This window comes from Somniosus microcephalus, chromosome 1 (assembly GCF_052327205.1).
Source record: "Somniosus microcephalus isolate GS21.2 chromosome 1, FLI_Smic_1.0, whole genome shotgun sequence".
Taxonomy (NCBI): domain Eukaryota; kingdom Metazoa; phylum Chordata; class Chondrichthyes; order Squaliformes; family Somniosidae; genus Somniosus; species Somniosus microcephalus.
The window spans coordinates 167,324,304-167,341,087 of NC_140987.1; the positions used below are offsets into that span (position 1 = coordinate 167,324,304).

General features: G+C 43.4%; 1 protein-coding gene across 7 annotated transcripts in view; it reads right to left on the bottom strand.

The window, feature by feature from the left end:
* Nucleotides 1–3,735: 3,735 nt before the first annotated feature.
* Nucleotides 3,736–16,784, bottom strand: part of ythdc2 (YTH domain containing 2) — a 121,586-nt gene continuing 108,537 nt past the window's right edge. For 6 of the 7 annotated variants that reach the window (XM_085987102.1, XM_085987093.1, XM_085987088.1 and 3 more), the window contains exons 30-31: nucleotides 16,625–16,729; nucleotides 3,736–6,754 (exon numbers count right to left, since the gene is read on the bottom strand). In XM_085987102.1, the coding sequence (XP_085843228.1) occupies nucleotides 6,749–6,754; nucleotides 16,625–16,729 (111 nt within the window). In that variant the 3' untranslated portion in view covers nucleotides 3,736–6,748. The remainder of the gene's footprint in view (nucleotides 6,755–16,624; nucleotides 16,730–16,784) is intronic. The other variant, XM_085987120.1, reaches the window with a different exon arrangement.

A 16,784-nucleotide genomic window follows, 5' to 3' on the forward strand; every position in this document is an offset into this window, starting at 1 on the left:
TCTGCCCGACCCGGTGCCGGGGCAGTTCCAGATGGAGTGCGAAAAGGGCACGGGCCGAGGCCAGGAGGTAAGCGGGGGACGGGGAAAGAGCGGCGGCCACGAGGGCCCCGAGGAGCAGCACCAGCACACCAACCAACGAACTCTACGGACCTCCTCCTCCGAACGAACTAGCTGCCTCAACTCAATGCTACCCGCGGCCTTCAATTATACCTTCGTCGAAAACCCTTATCTTCACGCCAAATCAGGTTAGTTCTTTGTCTTAAACTTGGCGGGCTAGTTTAAAATAATGGTAGCAATTCATACTAACGGTTTTTAGATGGCCGGTAATCGCATCTACCGGCCCGATAATTGACTTGTATTGTCCTGAAAGTTCCTTGATGGGCTTGTCCAACCTCGATGACTGTGTTAATCTGTTTCCGATAATGTATGCAGACAGTTTGATGGCCTTAACTATAGGCCTAAACTGCAATTAGATCCGTCTCCAATTCAGTCTAATGCATAATTCAGAGTCCTGTCTTGTTCCAAAACACAAAGTTTCTCTTCACAGAAAACATGCAGCCTTAGTTTCGATTTCTCCCAAGCTGTCTGCGCTGCAGAATCCATTTTGGAATCCCACAGGCTTTCTGCCATGAGGCACGAACGCCATCTTGGGTACCCTTTTCAATTATTAATAACCACCTTCGGGGAGATGCAGAAATTTAGCAAATCTTACAATGTCGAGGGAGATACAAGAATGGATTAGGAAAACAAGGGAGGCTTTTGGCAGATACCAAGAACTAAAAGCAGTGGAAGCCCTAGCGGAGTATAGAAAGTGCAGTGGGGTACTTAAAAAAAAAAGAGAGCGAAGAGATGGCATGAAAAAACACTGGCGGGCAAAAGGAAAATCCCAAATGTGTTTTATAAGTATATTAAGGGCAAGAAGATAACCAGGGAAAGAGTAGGGCCCATTAGGGACCAAAGTGGCAATCTGTGTGTAGAGCCGGAAGATGTAGGTAAGGTTTTAAATGAATATTTTGCATGTGTTAACTATGGAGAAGGATGATGTAGGCATAGAAATCAGGCAGGGGGATTGTGATATACTTGAACAAATTAGCATCAAGAGGAGGTACTAGCAGTTTTAGAGGGTTTAAAAGTGGATAAATCCCCAGGCCCAGACGAGATGTATCCCAGGCTGCTGTGTAAGGCGAGGAGATTGCAGGGGCTCGGACACAAATTTTCAGAACCTCTCTGGTTACAGGGGAGGTGCCAGTGGATTGGAGGTCAGCTAACGTAGTACTATTATTCAAGAAGGGTAGTAGGGATAAACCAGGGAATTACAGGCCAGTGAGCCTAACAGGGAAATTATTGGAAAAAATTCTGAGGGGCAGAATTAGTCTCCACTTGAAGAGGCAAGGATTAATCAAGGATAGTCAGCATGGCTTTGTCAGGGGGAGATTATGTCTAACCAATTTGACTGAATTTTTCAAGGGGGTGACTAGGTGTGTGGATGAGGGTAGTGCAGTTGATGTAGTCTACATGGACTTCAGTAAGGCTTTTGACAAAGTCCCGCATGGGAGACTGGTCAAGAAGGTAAGAGCCCATGGGAGCCAGGGCAATTTGGCACTTTGGATCCAAAATTGGCTTTGTGGCAGGAGGCAGAGGGCGACGGTCGAAGGTTGTTTTTGTGACTGGAAGCCTGTATCCAGTGGTGTACCACATGGATCGGTGCTGGTTCCCTTGTTGTTTGTAGTGTACATTAATGATTTAGATATGAATGTAGGCGGCATGATCAGTAAGTTCGCAGATGACACGAAAATTGGTGGAGTGGTAAATAGCAAGGAGGGAAGCCTCAGGCTACAGGACGATATAGACGGGTTGGTCAGAACAGTGGCAAATGGAATTTAACCCTGAAAAGTGTGAGGTGATGCATTTTGGGAGGACTAACAAGGCAAGGGAATACACAATGAATGGTAGGACCCTAGGAAGGACAGAGGAACCTTAGTGTGCATGTACATAGTTCCCTGAAGGCAGCAGAACAGGTAGATAAGGTGGTTAAGAAAGCATATGGGATACTTGCCTTCATTAGCCGAGGCATAGAATACAAGAGCAGGGAGGTTATGATGGACCTGTACAAAACGCTAGTTAGGCCACAGCTGGAATACTGTGTGCAGTTCTGGTCGCCACACCATAGAAACATAGAAGATAGGAGCAGGAGTAGGCCATTCGGCCCTTTGAGCCTGCTCCGCCATTCAATGAGATCATGGCTGATCATCCAATTTCAGTACCCTGTCCCTGCCTTCTCCCCATATCCCTTGATCCCTTTAGCCTTAAGAAATATATCCAACTCTTTCTTGAATATATTTAATGAACTGGCCTCCACCACCCTCTGTGGCGGAGAATTCCACAGGTTCACCACACTCTGGGTGAAGAAATTCCTCATTTCAGTCCTAAATGGCTTACCCCTTATCCTTAGACTATGACCCCTGGTTCTGGACTCCACGGCCATCATAAACATCCTTCCTGCATCTAGTCTGTCCAGGCCTGACAGATTTTTATAGGTTTCGATGAGATCCCCTCTCAATCTTCTAAACTCCAGTGAGTATAAGTCCAATCGACACAATCTCTCCTCATACGTCATTCCTGCCATCCCAGGTATCAGCCTGGTGAATCTTCGCTGCACTCCTTCCATGGCAACAACGTCCTTCCTCAGGTAAGACGACCAAAACTGCACACAATACTCAAGGTGCGGTCTCACCAAGGCCCTGTACAACTGTAGCAAGACATCCTTGTTCCTGTACGCAAACCCTCTTGCTACGAAGGCCAACATACCATTTGCCTTCTTAACCGCCTGCTGCACCTGCATGCTTACCTTCAGCGACTGGTGCACAAGAACACCCAGGTCTCTTTGCACTTCCCCTTCTCCCAATCTATTGCCATTCAAATAATAATCTGCCTTCCTGTTTTTGCCACCAAAGTGGATAACCTCACATTTATCCACATAATAGTGCATTTGCCATGTTTCTGCCCAATCACCCAACCTGTCCAAATCGTACTGGAGTTTCACGACATCCTCCTCACAGCTTACCCTCCCACCCAGCTTTGTGTCGTCTGCAAATTTGGAGATATTACATCCAATTCCCTCATCCAGATCATTAATATATATTGTGAACAGCTGGGGTCCTAGGATGTGATTGCATTAGAGAGAGTGAAGAGGAGATTCACCAGGATGTTACCTGGGCTGGAGCGCTTCAGCTATGAAGAGACTGGGCAGGCTGGGGTTGTTTTCCTTAGAGCAGAGAAGGCTGAGGGGGGACCTGATTGAGGTGTACAAAATTATGAGGGGCATAGATAGGGTAAATAGAAAGGAACTTTTCCCCTTAGTAGAGGGATCAATAACCAGGGGGCATAGTTTCAAGGTAAGGGGCAGGAGGTTTAGTGGGGATTTGAGGAAACACTTTTTCACCCAGAGGGTAGCTGGAATCTGAAACTCTCAAAGGGTAGTAGAGGCAGGAACCCTCAACATTCAAGATGAGCACTTGAAACGCCATAGCATACAAGGCTACGGACCAAGTGCTGGAAAATGGGATTAGAATAGATAGGGCTTGATGGTCAGCGCAGACACAATGGGCCAAAGGGCCTCTTTCTGTGCTGTATAACACTATGACTCTAAAATGCTGTGTTTGTATTACTATGTAGTATCCACCAATTAAAAAAAACCAAATTTCAACAAAACAGACCAGACACTGCACACTAATGTAGAAACAAATTAGTTTATTCTTTGAATTATATTCCTTCATTAAAAAAAGTCATCGTCAAACTTCAAAAATAAAAACATAACTGCACACTGCAGCAATATGTACATTTTGTATTGGAAATAACATCCATTTATTTTTCACTACCCCCATTGCAAAATGTCACTCAGCTGAAGTTATAATGCATGCTATGCAGCTAAATTTTGGGGCATAAATCATTTATAATGTTTCAGTCAGTATAGTCAACTATTGGGAACTTATTTTAAGATTTTTTTTTTTTTTCCAATCGTCATTTGGCGTTTACAGGTTTTTTTGACCAACAGTGCAAACAAATGGCCAAAAAAAAATCAGCATTTATAGAAAAATTACTTTGCAACTTTCATACCAGGTGACAGATGACTACTAAAAATGGAAGAATGTTCCTCTCAACAGAGTAACAGCATCAAGTTCTCTGATTAAATGCAATCTTAATATCAAGGTTGAAGCATGACTGCGTTTTAAGTGTGCTTCCTGCTGCAATAAACATTTCTATTTCCCATATAACTTAACAGTGCTGATGATGCATCCGTCTCAAGTCCATTGGATTAAGACTGCTCGATCTCATCTGGCTTTATGACCCTTACCAGCCATCACAAAGAGAGGAGATGAAAGTTTTCTATTTCTGTAATCCGCATTGTTTCATTCTGCAATTAAAATATTAATTTCGTAAGTTCCAATTCTACAAAATGTCTTTCTACAATGTCAGACTGGCAAGCTGCTTTTAAGGTTTATGTCAAAGCCAAACAAACCAACCAGTAGGAGTTGTGTGAGCAGTGAGAGGATTCACTTAAGATATCTGCTCCTTCCATGTGTGGATGTATGTACAGGAAACTTTGTGCTATCCGGAGGTGAGCTATCCGGCAATCTGGAGCCACCAGCAAAAATCAGCAGCTGTTTTTTATTCTTTTTGTTTGTTTTTTTTGCTTTGTTTGAACAGTCAAGCTGTGCAAGGTCTGTAGCTATAGCAACAGCTTCAGCTACAGAGCTTTAGGGCCACACCCGAGTGTTTAGAAGCTGTTGCTAAGCAACAGTGTTTGTTGTCAAATACGGAGATAAGAATCTCCGTATCTCTCAACATTAACTCTGGAGAGTACGGCAGTTTTCAGGCAACGGCAGCAGCTCGGTCCCGTGGGTGCCGGATAGCACAAAGTTTCCTGTACCTCCATTCAGCAGCAACTAATGAAGTCAAGAACTTGCTGTTGCATTTCTTGATGCAAAGTTACACTCTACAAGTCAATGGTGAAGCACATTAGTAAATCAACCCACTGCATCAACAGGCTGCCTTCTGCATTGCTTAGACTAAAGTTCTAGTATCAACAGTCAAGTGTAGAATTTTCATCCACAATTATTATGATTATATACAAGTGATGAACTACTAGTTAGTACATCAAATCAAAACAGTTCACTCTTTCTTGGAATGGTTGTCTGTCTACAATCAAACTCATGTAGACTTTGGTTCCTCATGAGGGCTTTGTTGAGGCTTAAGCACTTCTATTGATTAAAAATGGAACTTTAGATGAGATCATAAAATTAGTCTATTATAAGAAATATTTTAATGAAAAGGTTTTACTTGCATACATTTGCTACATAGCAATGAAACATGCTCCCATTAATGTTATTGTGAAAAACCATCTCATTCATTCCCCGCCAAAAAATACATTGCATTGTATGCAACATAATAAATAGATTACTAGTTTGTATTCAAATTGTGATGACATGCCTCAAAGTGCTGAGTAGTTCACAGTCTACCAGATATAATTGCGAACTTAGAGGTTTAAAATGAGGCTAATAACCATTAAACTAAATTGCATTATGACCAACAATAAACTTCAGACAACATAATGGATCAACACTACTGCCATTTTTACCGTTTCTTGTAAGTTTACCAAAGCTTTTGAGACAATCACTGAACAGCAAGTTTCTTTCTGTGCAAAGCTTAAATTTTCAAAGATTAAACTCAATCTATTAAACAGCTATACAGGTTTCAATTTGGCTACCATTTTAACTAACAATGCTCTTGTATTTTTGAGCTAATAACTAAAAATTCTCATCTACTTATTACTGGCTCCTTGGCTCACAGTAAACCAGTAACACAAATGATGTACATCTTGGCACAATTGTTTGAAAATATATTGTTTGTAATATAACTTTCAATATTTTACTTACAGACAGAATCCTCCTCAAAGGGTTATGAACTGTTTGCATCCGTATTACAATCAGATTAAACAACATTTTCCAATTAAATACATCTATCTGGTACCATTTTTACTGGAAAATCTAGTCGCAATAAGGTGAACTTGCAACTGGGACGGTGGAGGTAAGTTGCAATATTGTAAAATTTAACAGAAGACAATTTAAACTTGACAAAAGATTTGATTTGACATCTATAGTATAGACTTGTGTTTGGCGGGTATATTTTTCCAAATAGCTTGAGTTGCTTTTTAAATACACGAGGACAAAAATAAAACTAAAATAAGCTCAATCCTCATACTGTAGTTCTACTGAATTTCTTTTAAAAGGAAATTAAATTTGTAAGCTCTCTACACAAAACACTTCTGGTAGAGGAAAGGTTACTTACAAATGTATGCTTAAGGCAGTCTAATGAAAAAGCACACAGTCTCTTTCACATACTCATACTCTTAAATCTAATGCTGTGGAAACTATTTCTTCACAATTCAGAAACAGCAACAGAACACAGTTCAACAAGACGTAACTACTTTTCTTATCTTTATCAGACAATTTCACAAATATTAAACACAACGTTCTCTTCCCATCTCCCTCCCCGACCTCAACTATCAATCCTTTGTCAGTTTTTAAGCATAACTTGGTCCTAATGAAGTTCACTATGTTTACAAAGTTCTATGGGGAGTTAGCTGGTTTTGGGCTCCTGTGCATCTTCGGTATTGCAAAATAAAACTTGTCAGAAAATGCAGTTTCCAGAGTTGTTGCAAAGTGAAGTGAACTGAATAGGAGGATCTCTAGGACTGAAGGAAAAATACATTAGTAATTGTAGTTCACATTGCCAAGGATAATCTAAATGCACTCTTGGGCATCTCTTAGTGGCTGGCTAAGAGCAGGCCAGGGACCAAATTTCAATCTCAGGAGATATGCTACCAGGAAAGATTTTTTAAAAGATTCAAGCTGCACAAGTTCAATTATTTTTCAAATCTCATCATCCCTTTTCCAGCATTGAAAAGATTTAAACTGAGTGAACATAAAGAATGTACAATACACTTCATTATAAAAAATCCCGACCTGCTCCTAACACTTTTTTAAAAAAGGGCAAACTACAGAGTATCAAATGTAAAGAACAATTATGACTTAAGAAATAATTGTGAACCATGATAGATTAACTATATAATATACAGATTTAAATCAAAATGTAGTGAGGGCTTCAATTCATGCAAATGTCAGTTGAGAGTAACTAAAATAAGTCTAAGATTGCAGGCTGGGTTGCAGATCGCAATGAGGTCCACTTCTGAAAAAAAATTACACAAGCAATAGGTGGCATATTTAGGTCAGTTAAACACTCAAAGCCCATACACCTCAATCCTATCTGTGCTTATGCTTCTTATTCACTTGTTTCTCTATGATTTTGTGGACCATAGAGGTTTGGAGACAATGATTGTTAGCAATGTTGCCTTATTGTTAGATAAATCCCAAATCAGAACAGCCAATATGCATTAGTATTTTGAACTTGCGATAAATGCAAATTAATGGGTTCATGAATTTAAACTTTACATATGGCCCACAAGGATACATGGCACCAACCTACACGGCCCACAAAGATAAACAGCTTGAGCACCTGTGGTCAGAGACAAGCTGGCTGGAAATATTATAAAAGAGGAAATGGACTGTTTTTCAGTTTTTCTCCCTACTTTCACCCAGGTGACCATTCTTCACAAGATAATTAAGTTTGAGGAAAACCATGGCCCATCTTAATTCATCCATACAGAAAGACCAAGTAATTCCACTGCTGCATCCAATTGTTTCAATGCCATGGTTTTCACCTCCAATACGCTATCCAGAGCTCTATTCCATGTATCGATTTCTCTTGTGTGAATACTAATTTCCTGACATCAGTCCCAAATTTACATTTTACTAGTTTGAACCCATGTCCTACTCATTTAAAATAATATCCCAGAATTACCTTTTCCATTCTTTTGGCTATCATGTATATCTCTACAAGAGCACATCTCAGATGCCTCCTTTCCAAGCTGAAAAGTCCAAGTTTCTCCAGTCGTTCCTAATAAGTCAGACCTTTGACACAAGAGATCAGCCTTGTGGCTTTTTTCTGCACTGCCTCCAGTGCTTGAATGTCTCCTTTGTAGCTTGGTAACGAGTACTGCCCATAGTACTCACGATGCATGTAGCCTTGGAAATTAATGTCGTCAGGTTTCACAGCGAACCTGATACTGACTTCATGAGACATCCACAGAAGTGCACTTACTAGCCTGAGACATTGGGTAATCAGGAGTGGAAGCCTAAGTGGCTTTTCAACTCCCTAGACTAGAGATACTGAGGTCAACTATACAGCCCTACTGCTATATATTAATGATGATCTAGACAAGGGAACTAGATGTAATATCTCCAAGTTTTCAGACGACACAAAGCTGGGTGGGCGTGTGTGCTGTGAGGAGGATGCCGAGAAACTCCAGGATGATTTGGACAGGTTGGGTGATTGGGCAGAAGCATGGCAGATGCAATACAACGTGGATAAATGCGAGGTTATCCACTTTGGTGTCAAAAACAGGAAGGCAGATTATTATCTGAATGGCAATAGATTGGGAGAAGGGGAAGTGCAACGAGACCTGGGTGTCCTTGTGCACCAGTCGCTGAAGATAAGCATGCAGGTGCAGCAGGCGGTTAAGAAGGCAAATGGTATGTTGGCCTTCGTAGCAAGAGGGTTTGCGTACAGGAACAAGGATGTCTTGCTGCAGTTGTACAGGGCCTTGGTGAGACCGCACCTTGAGTATTGTGTGCAGTTTTGGTCGCCTTATCTGAGGAAAGATGTTCTTGCCATGGAGGGAGTTCAGCGAAGATTCACCAGGCTGATACCTGGGATGGCAGGAATGACGTACGAGGAGAGATTGGGTCGATTGGGCTTGTACTCGCTGGAGTTTAGAAGAATGAGAGGGGATCTCATTGAAAATTATAAAATTCTGACAGGACTGGACAGACTAGATGCAGGAAGGATGTTCCCAATGGTCAGGGAGTCCAGAACCAGGGGTCACAGTCTAAGGATAAGGGGTAAGCCATTTAGGACAGAAATGAGGAGGAATTTGTTCACCCAGAGAGTGGTGAACCTGTGGAATTATCTACCACAGAAGGCAGTAGAGGCCAATTCATTAAATATATTCAAGAAGGAGTTGGATATATTTCTTAAGGCTAAAGGGATCAAGGGATATGGGGAGAAAGCAGGGACAGGGTACTGAATTTGGATGATCAGCCATGATCGCATTGAATGGCGGAGCAGGTTCAAGGGACCGAATGGCCTACTCCTGCTCCTATCTTCTATGTTTCTATGCCCTGGCTGAGATCAGCTACCAGCACAGGGACCTCCTGATCTGCGTGGCTTAATGCTACACTGCAGAGCTTTTTTCAGATAGTCCGAGAGCTACAGTGCGAGATGTTAAACACATTTTTCAGTTCATATATTCAGATATGAAAAATGTGAACACTATCTAAATCCAGTCAATTTGACTTGGGAATCTAGTGATCAATAAAACAGGTTGTCAAAAACCACAAACAATATCTACAATCCATTTAGCCCAGTTGGGATATACCCTAAAATCCTCAATTTAACAAAAGCAAAATTGGCAAGACTCTGGTTAATGTTTTATAAGCTCCATAAATACTGGAGCAGCATACTGGACTAGTACCTGAAGACAGCAAAATATTGAATGTTATGCCAAGAAGCAGTTGGCTCAACGTCCATGGTAAGGGGGGGCTGAGCTCAAAAGTATAACATGTCAATGTTCACATAAGGGAAAATTAGCATGGATTTAGAAGCAAAAGGTGACACCTCAGAAATCTACTGTAATTTACCAAAGAGGTAAGTAAACTGGTTTGTTAGTGGTTTTCAGAAGTTTGACAAGTTCTCTGTTGGAATTCTTGTTTAAAAAGGTTAAGTCATACATACAAACCGGAGGTTGGAGGACTGCTAATGTGGTACCCTTGTTTAAAAAGGGAGAAAAGGATAGACCGAATAATTACAGGCCAGTCAGTGGTGGTGACCTCGGTGGTGGGAAAATTATTGGCAAGAATTCTGAAGGATAGGATAAATCTTCATTTAGAAAGACGCTGATTAATCAAGGATAGTTAGCACGGATTTGTTAAGGGAACATCGTGTCTGACAAACTTGATTGAATTTTTTGAGGAGGTAACAAGGAGGGTAGATGAGGGTAGTGCGTTTGATGTAGTATATATGGACTTTAGCAAGGCTTTTGATAAGGTTCCACATGGCAAACTGGTCACGAAGTTAAAAGCCCATGGGATCCAGGGCAAAGTGTCAAGTTGGATTCAAAACTGGCTCGGAGACAGGAAGCAGAGGGTAATGGTTGATGGGTGTTTTTGTGACTGGAAGGGTGTTTTTGTGACTGGAAGGCTGTTTCCAGTGGGGTCCCTTGCTTTTTGTGGTATATATCAACGATCTTGACTTGAATATAGGGGGTATGATTAAGAAGTTTGCAGATGATACTAAAATCAGCTGTGTGGTTGATACTGAAGAAGGAAGCTGTAGACTGCAGGAAGATATCAATAAATTGTTCAGGTGGGCAGAACAGTGGTAAATGGAATTAAATCCGGAGAAGTGTGAGGTAATGCATTTGGGGAGGGCCAACAAGGGAATACACATTAAATGGTAGGACACCGAGTAGTGTAGAGGAACAAAGGGACCTTGGAGTGCATGTCCACAGATCCCTGAAGGTAGCAGGCCAGGTAGATAAGGTGATTAAGGCGGCATACGGAATGCTTGCCTTTATTAGCCGTGGTTATGCTTCAACTGTATAAAACACTGGTTAGGCCTCAGCCAGAGTACTGCATGTAGTTCTGGTCACCACATTACAGGAAAGATGTGATTGCACTAGAGAGGGTACAGAGGAGATTTACAAGGATGTTGCTGGGAGTAGAGAATCTTAGTTATGAGGAAAGACTGGATAGGCTGGGTCTGTCTTCCTTGGAACAGAGGAGGCTGAGGAGAGACCTTATTGAGGTGCATAAAATTATGAGGGGCATAGATAAAGCGGATAGAAAGGACCTATTTCCCTTAGCAGAGGGGTCAAAAGCCAGGGGGGCACAGATTTATTAAAGTAATTGGGGGAAGGTTTAGAGGGGATTTGAGGGGAAATTTCTTCACCCAGAGGGTTGTGGGGGTCTGGAACTCTCTGCCTGAAAGGGAGGAACCCTAACCACATTTAAAAAGTACTTGGATGTACACTTGGTCCGTAGCCCTGCAGGTTAGAGCATCCCAAGAGCTGGTAAGTGGGATTAGGCTGGATAGCTTCTTGGTGGCTGGCGCAGACACGATGGGCCGAAATAGCCTCCTTCTGTGCTGTAATATTCTATGATTCAAACAATGACGGACAGGTAAAGATCATCTGGTCCATTAAGCCTGTCCCTCACAATTGCAATACCTTGTGTATCACAACGTATACACTCCACCCCACCCGAAACCATGTGATCACTAATGTGCTTTAGGGAAGGAAATCTGCCGTCCTTACCTGGTCTGGCCTAGATGTGACTCCAGACCCACAGCAATGTGCTTGACTCGTAACTGCCCTCTGAAATGGCCTAGCAAGTCATTCAGTTGTAACAAACCGCTACAAAACACAATAATAAGAATGAAACCGGACGGACCACCCGGCATCGACCTCGGCACCAGCTATGGACAAGTCAACAGCACACCCAACCCAGTCAAACTTGCAAAGTCCTCCTCATCGACATCTGGAAGAGCTGTCCTACAGACTAGTCAAGCAACAGCCTGACAGTCATACTCTCAGAATCATACCTTTCAGCCAATGTCCCAAACTCCTCCATCACCATCCCTGGGTATGTCCTGTCCCACCGGCAGGACAGGCCCACCAGGGGTGGTGGCACAGTGGTATACAGTCAGGAAGGAGTGGCCCTGGGAGTCCTCAACATTGACTCCGGATCCCATGAAGTCTCATGGCTTCAGGTCAAGCATGGGCAAGGAAACCTCCTGCTGATTACCACCTACCGCCCTCCCTCAGCTGATGAATCAGTACTCAGCCATGTTGAACGCCATTTGGAAGAAGCACCGAGAGTAGCAAGGGCACAGAATGTACTCTGGGTGGGGGATTTCAATATCCATCACAAAGAGTGGTCCGGTAGCACCACTACTGACCGAGCTGGCAGAGTCCTGAAGGACATAACTGCCAGTCTGGGCCTGCGACAGGTTGTGAGAGAACCAACACGAGGGAAAAACCTATTTGACCTCGTCCTCACTAATCTACCTGTCGCAGATGCATCTGTTCATGATGGTATTGATAGCAGTGACCACTGCAAAGTCACTGTGGAGATGAAGTTCCGTCTTCACACTGAGGACATCCTCCATCGTGTTGTGTGGCACTACCACCGTGCTAAATGGGGTAGATTCAGAACAGATCTAGCAGCTCAAAATTGGGCATCCATGAGGCGTTGTGGGCCATCAGCAGCAGCAGAATTGTATTCCACCACAATCTGTAACCTCATGGCCCGGCAAATCCCTTACTCTACCATTACCATCAAGCCAAGGGGCCAACCCTGGTTCAATAAGGAGTGTAGACGAGCATGCCAGGAGCAGCACCAGGCGTACCTAAAAATGAGATGCCAACCTGGGGAAGCTGCAACACAGGACTACAGGCATACTAAAAAGCGGAAGCAGCATGCTATAGATAGGGCTAAGCGATCCCACAATCAACAGATCAGATCAAAGTTCTGCAATCCTGCCACATCCAGTCATGAATGGTGGTGGACCATTGAACAACTAACGGGAGGAGGAGGCTCCATGAACATCCCCATTCTCAATGATGGTGGAGCCCAGCACGGGTGCAAAAGACAAGGCTGAAGCGTTTGCAACCATCTTCAGCCAGAAGTGCTGAGTGGATGATCAATATCGGCCTACTCCTGAGGTCCCCACCATCACAGAAGCCCGTCTTCAGCCAATTCGATTCACTCCACGTGATATCAACAAACGGCTGAATGCACTGGATACAGCAAAGGCTATGGGCCCCGACAGCATCCCGGCTATCGGGCTGAAGACTTGTGCTCCAGAACTAGTCGCGCCTCTAGCCAAGCTGTTCCAGTACAGCTACAACACTGGCATCTATCCGACAATGTGGAAAACTGCCCAGGTATGTCCTGTCCACAAAATCCAACCCGGCCAATTACCGCCCCATCAGTCTACTCTCAATCATCAGCAAAGTGATGGAAGATGTCATCGGCAGTGCTATCAAGCGGCACTTACTCACCAAAAACCTGCTCACCGATGCCCAGTTTGGGCTCCGCCAAGACCACTCGGCTCCCGACCTCATTACAGCCTTGTTCCAAACATGGACAAAGGAGCTGAATTCCAGAGGTGAGGCAAGAGTGACTGCCCTTGACATCAAGGCAGCATTTGACCAGGTGTGGCATCAAGGAACCCTAGTAAAACTGAAGTCAATGGGAATCGGTGGGAAACGCTCCACTGGCTGGAGTCATACCTAGCACAAAGGAAGATGGTTCTGGTGGTTGAAGGTCAATCATCACAGCCCCAGGACATCACTGCAGGAGTTCCTCAGGGCAGTGTCCTAGGCCCAACCATCTTCAGCTGCTTCATCAATGACCTTCACTCCAACAGAAGGTCAGAAATGGGTATGTTCGCTGATGACTGCACAGTGTTCAGCGCCATTCACAACTCCTCAGATAACGAAGCAGTCCATTACCGCATGCAACAAGACCTGAACGACGTTCAGGTTTGGGCTGATAAGCGGCAGGTAACATTCGCGCCACAGAAATGCCAGGCAATGACTATCTCCAACAAGCAAGAGTCTAACCACCTCCCCATGACATTCAACGGCATTACCATCGCCAAATCCCCCACCATCAACATCCTGGGGGTCACCATTGACCAGAAACTTAACTGGACCAGCCATATAAATACTGTGGCAACAAGAGCAGGTCAGAGGCTAGGTATTCTGCGGCGAGTGTCTCACCTCCGGACTCCCCAAAGCCTTTCTACCATCCACAAGGCACAAGTAAGGAGTGTGTGGAATACTCTCCACTTGCCTGGATGAGTGCAGCTCCAACAACACTCAAAAAGCTCGACAACATCCAGGACAAAGCAGCCCGCTTGACTGGCACCCCATCCACCACCTTAAACATTCACTCCCTCCACCACCGGCGCACCGTGGCTGCAGTGCGTACCATCTACAAGATGCACTGCAGCAACTGACCAAGGCTTCTTCGGCAGCACCTCCCAAACCCGCGACCTCTTCCACCTAGAAGGTCAAGGACAGCAGGCGCATAGGAACACCACCAAGTTCCCCTCCAAGTCACACACCATCCTGACTTAGATGTATATCGCCGACCCTTCATCATCGCTGGGTCAAAATTCTGGAACTCCCTACCTAAAAGCACTGTGGGAGTAACATCACCATTTGGACTTCAGTGTCTCAAGATGGCAGCTCACCACCACCTTCAAGGGCAATTTGGGACAGGCAATAACTGCTGGCCTTGCCAGCAACGCCCACATCCCATAAACGAATAAAAAAATCAATCTCCTGGGAGAGGAAAACCAACTAAAACGACCCAGGCCAATTTGGGGGTGGGGAGGGGGGGTAATCTGGGAAATTCCTCTCCAAAGTCAAAAGCAAATTAGCTAGCAGGATTGAAAAAATTTGCCAACAAGAATGAACTGGTAATTACAAATGGGAAAAAAACTAGTAAAGTTCTGCAGGAGTTTTGTTCTGGGTGCCCAGCCAATCTACCAATACATTTGCTAATACCAGCAAGTTATGTGGACAAGCGGCAAGAATGAAAAATTGATGTCATTCAGAGGGGTCTGGACAAACTAAGCAGATGAACTAAGAAAGTGGAGGACCTTTACATTGACAGGTAGCAATTAATCTTCACTGGTGGCTCATCAAGTTTATCAGTGAGTAGTTGACTCATTTCAAATCAGGAAAGTCCAAAATTCAATCTCCACTGTGTGCTGAGGTCGCAGATTTCAGTCAGAGCAGCAGTAGGGGACACAATTGCTTCTTTTCCTATATTGATCATAATGTGAAAATAAGCTTAAATTTGCCTATCCCTAGTTTGAACCTGTGATTTCCCAATCCTAATGACACAGTTTAATGTGAAATAGTGTCTCGATTTACCGTTTTTATCCACCTCTACAATTTCCCTTCTCAGTTGCTTAATTGAAAGGCTGAGAAGCCCAAGTTTCTCCATTTTTTCCTCATAACTTAGTTCATAGAAGAGTCACAAGATTGATCACTGGTGTCAGAGGACCACCTCTATGTCCCTTGTGTGTCAGTGACCAGAACTGGATACAGTAATTAAGATGTGGTCTGACCAGAATATTGTACATCAAGGGTGACTTCCTCTCATTTGTAAACTGCAGTTTTATATAGTTTAGCTTTATATTTGCTTTGTTGATTGCTGTTCTTCAGTAACTGGACATGTTGTGCTCCACCACAATTGACCAGGGGGTACCTAGGTGAGGGAAGTGAAAAATCAGCCAGGGCCAAGGTTCCTGTACCTGATCACTATCCAGTGACCCCTAGTACAAGTGTATGTGTGGACAATAGGTGTGATCAGGGTCAGGCTCGGCAGGGATGCTTTCTAGATCAGTCAAATCACCTGCTGATTCTCAGTGTCTAGACCCACACATGAAGAATGGTCACTTGAAAGGGCTGCCAGAATCCACTGACAAAAACCCCAAGAGGTGAGATGGAGAAAAGGTACAGGAAACTTTGTGCTATCCGGCACCGACGGGACCGAGCTGCTGCCGTTCCCTCAAAACTGCCGGACACTCCAGAGCTAATGTTGAAACATTTCATCTCCGTATGAATCAACAAACCCTGTTGCTTAGCAACAGCCTCTAAACAGTCGGCAAGCATCTCTGTAGCGTCTCTAGCTGAAGCTGTTGCTTAGCTACAGACCTTGCAGAGCTTGACTGTTCAAAGAAAAGAAACGAAAAGAATAAAAAACGGCTCCTGATTCTTGCCGGACGGTTCGCCTCCGGATAACTCAAAGTTTCCTGTATTTGATTTACAAAACTGTTGTGCTGTGTTGTATTTTACCAGTGACATTTAACCAAATGCAAAATTATTCTACTAGTCCTGAGCTTGGAATAACATGGATAAAAACTATTTGTTCTGTTGCACCATAGTTTCTTATACTGCATGCCAGTACGTAGTAATACAGTATTACTATTTGTAGGTGGTACAATGTGAGCCGTACTGAAAAATGTTGGTACAATATTGTCTGCTATACATTATGTTCCAAAAAGGAAGTTTTACAAACAGGGGTGGTAGGGAAGTGTGCATTATAATTGAAAATGATGGGATATTACACCACTAATGGTGTTTCTGTTGTTTCACAAGTGAATTATGAAGGAATTTTTCACAAGTTAAGAAACAATTGGAACAGATCACCCAGTGCCATATTCTATTTATTCCAGGAATATATTTTGACAGGAATTTTTTTAATAGTTGCAGAACACATCATGCAGTTTAAAAGTTATTTCAAAGTGTGCAATAATCTATTAGTGTGAAACATCCATAGACTGGATGTCACAATATCAGCCGGTCATAAGATTCATTATCTATTCTAGTAAAATGAGAACATAACTTTAGACCAACCAACATTACCTCCCCAAATATGCCGAGTCTGCTATCTGTCTGTGGTAGCTTCCCTCCTACAGGAATTCGCTCCCAGAGCTGCAGCAACTGTTCCCCAACCTGTGGCTCCAGTTCCTGTATAGGACACATAAAGCAAGTCTATTCCCTTGATATTTTCAAACCTTATCCA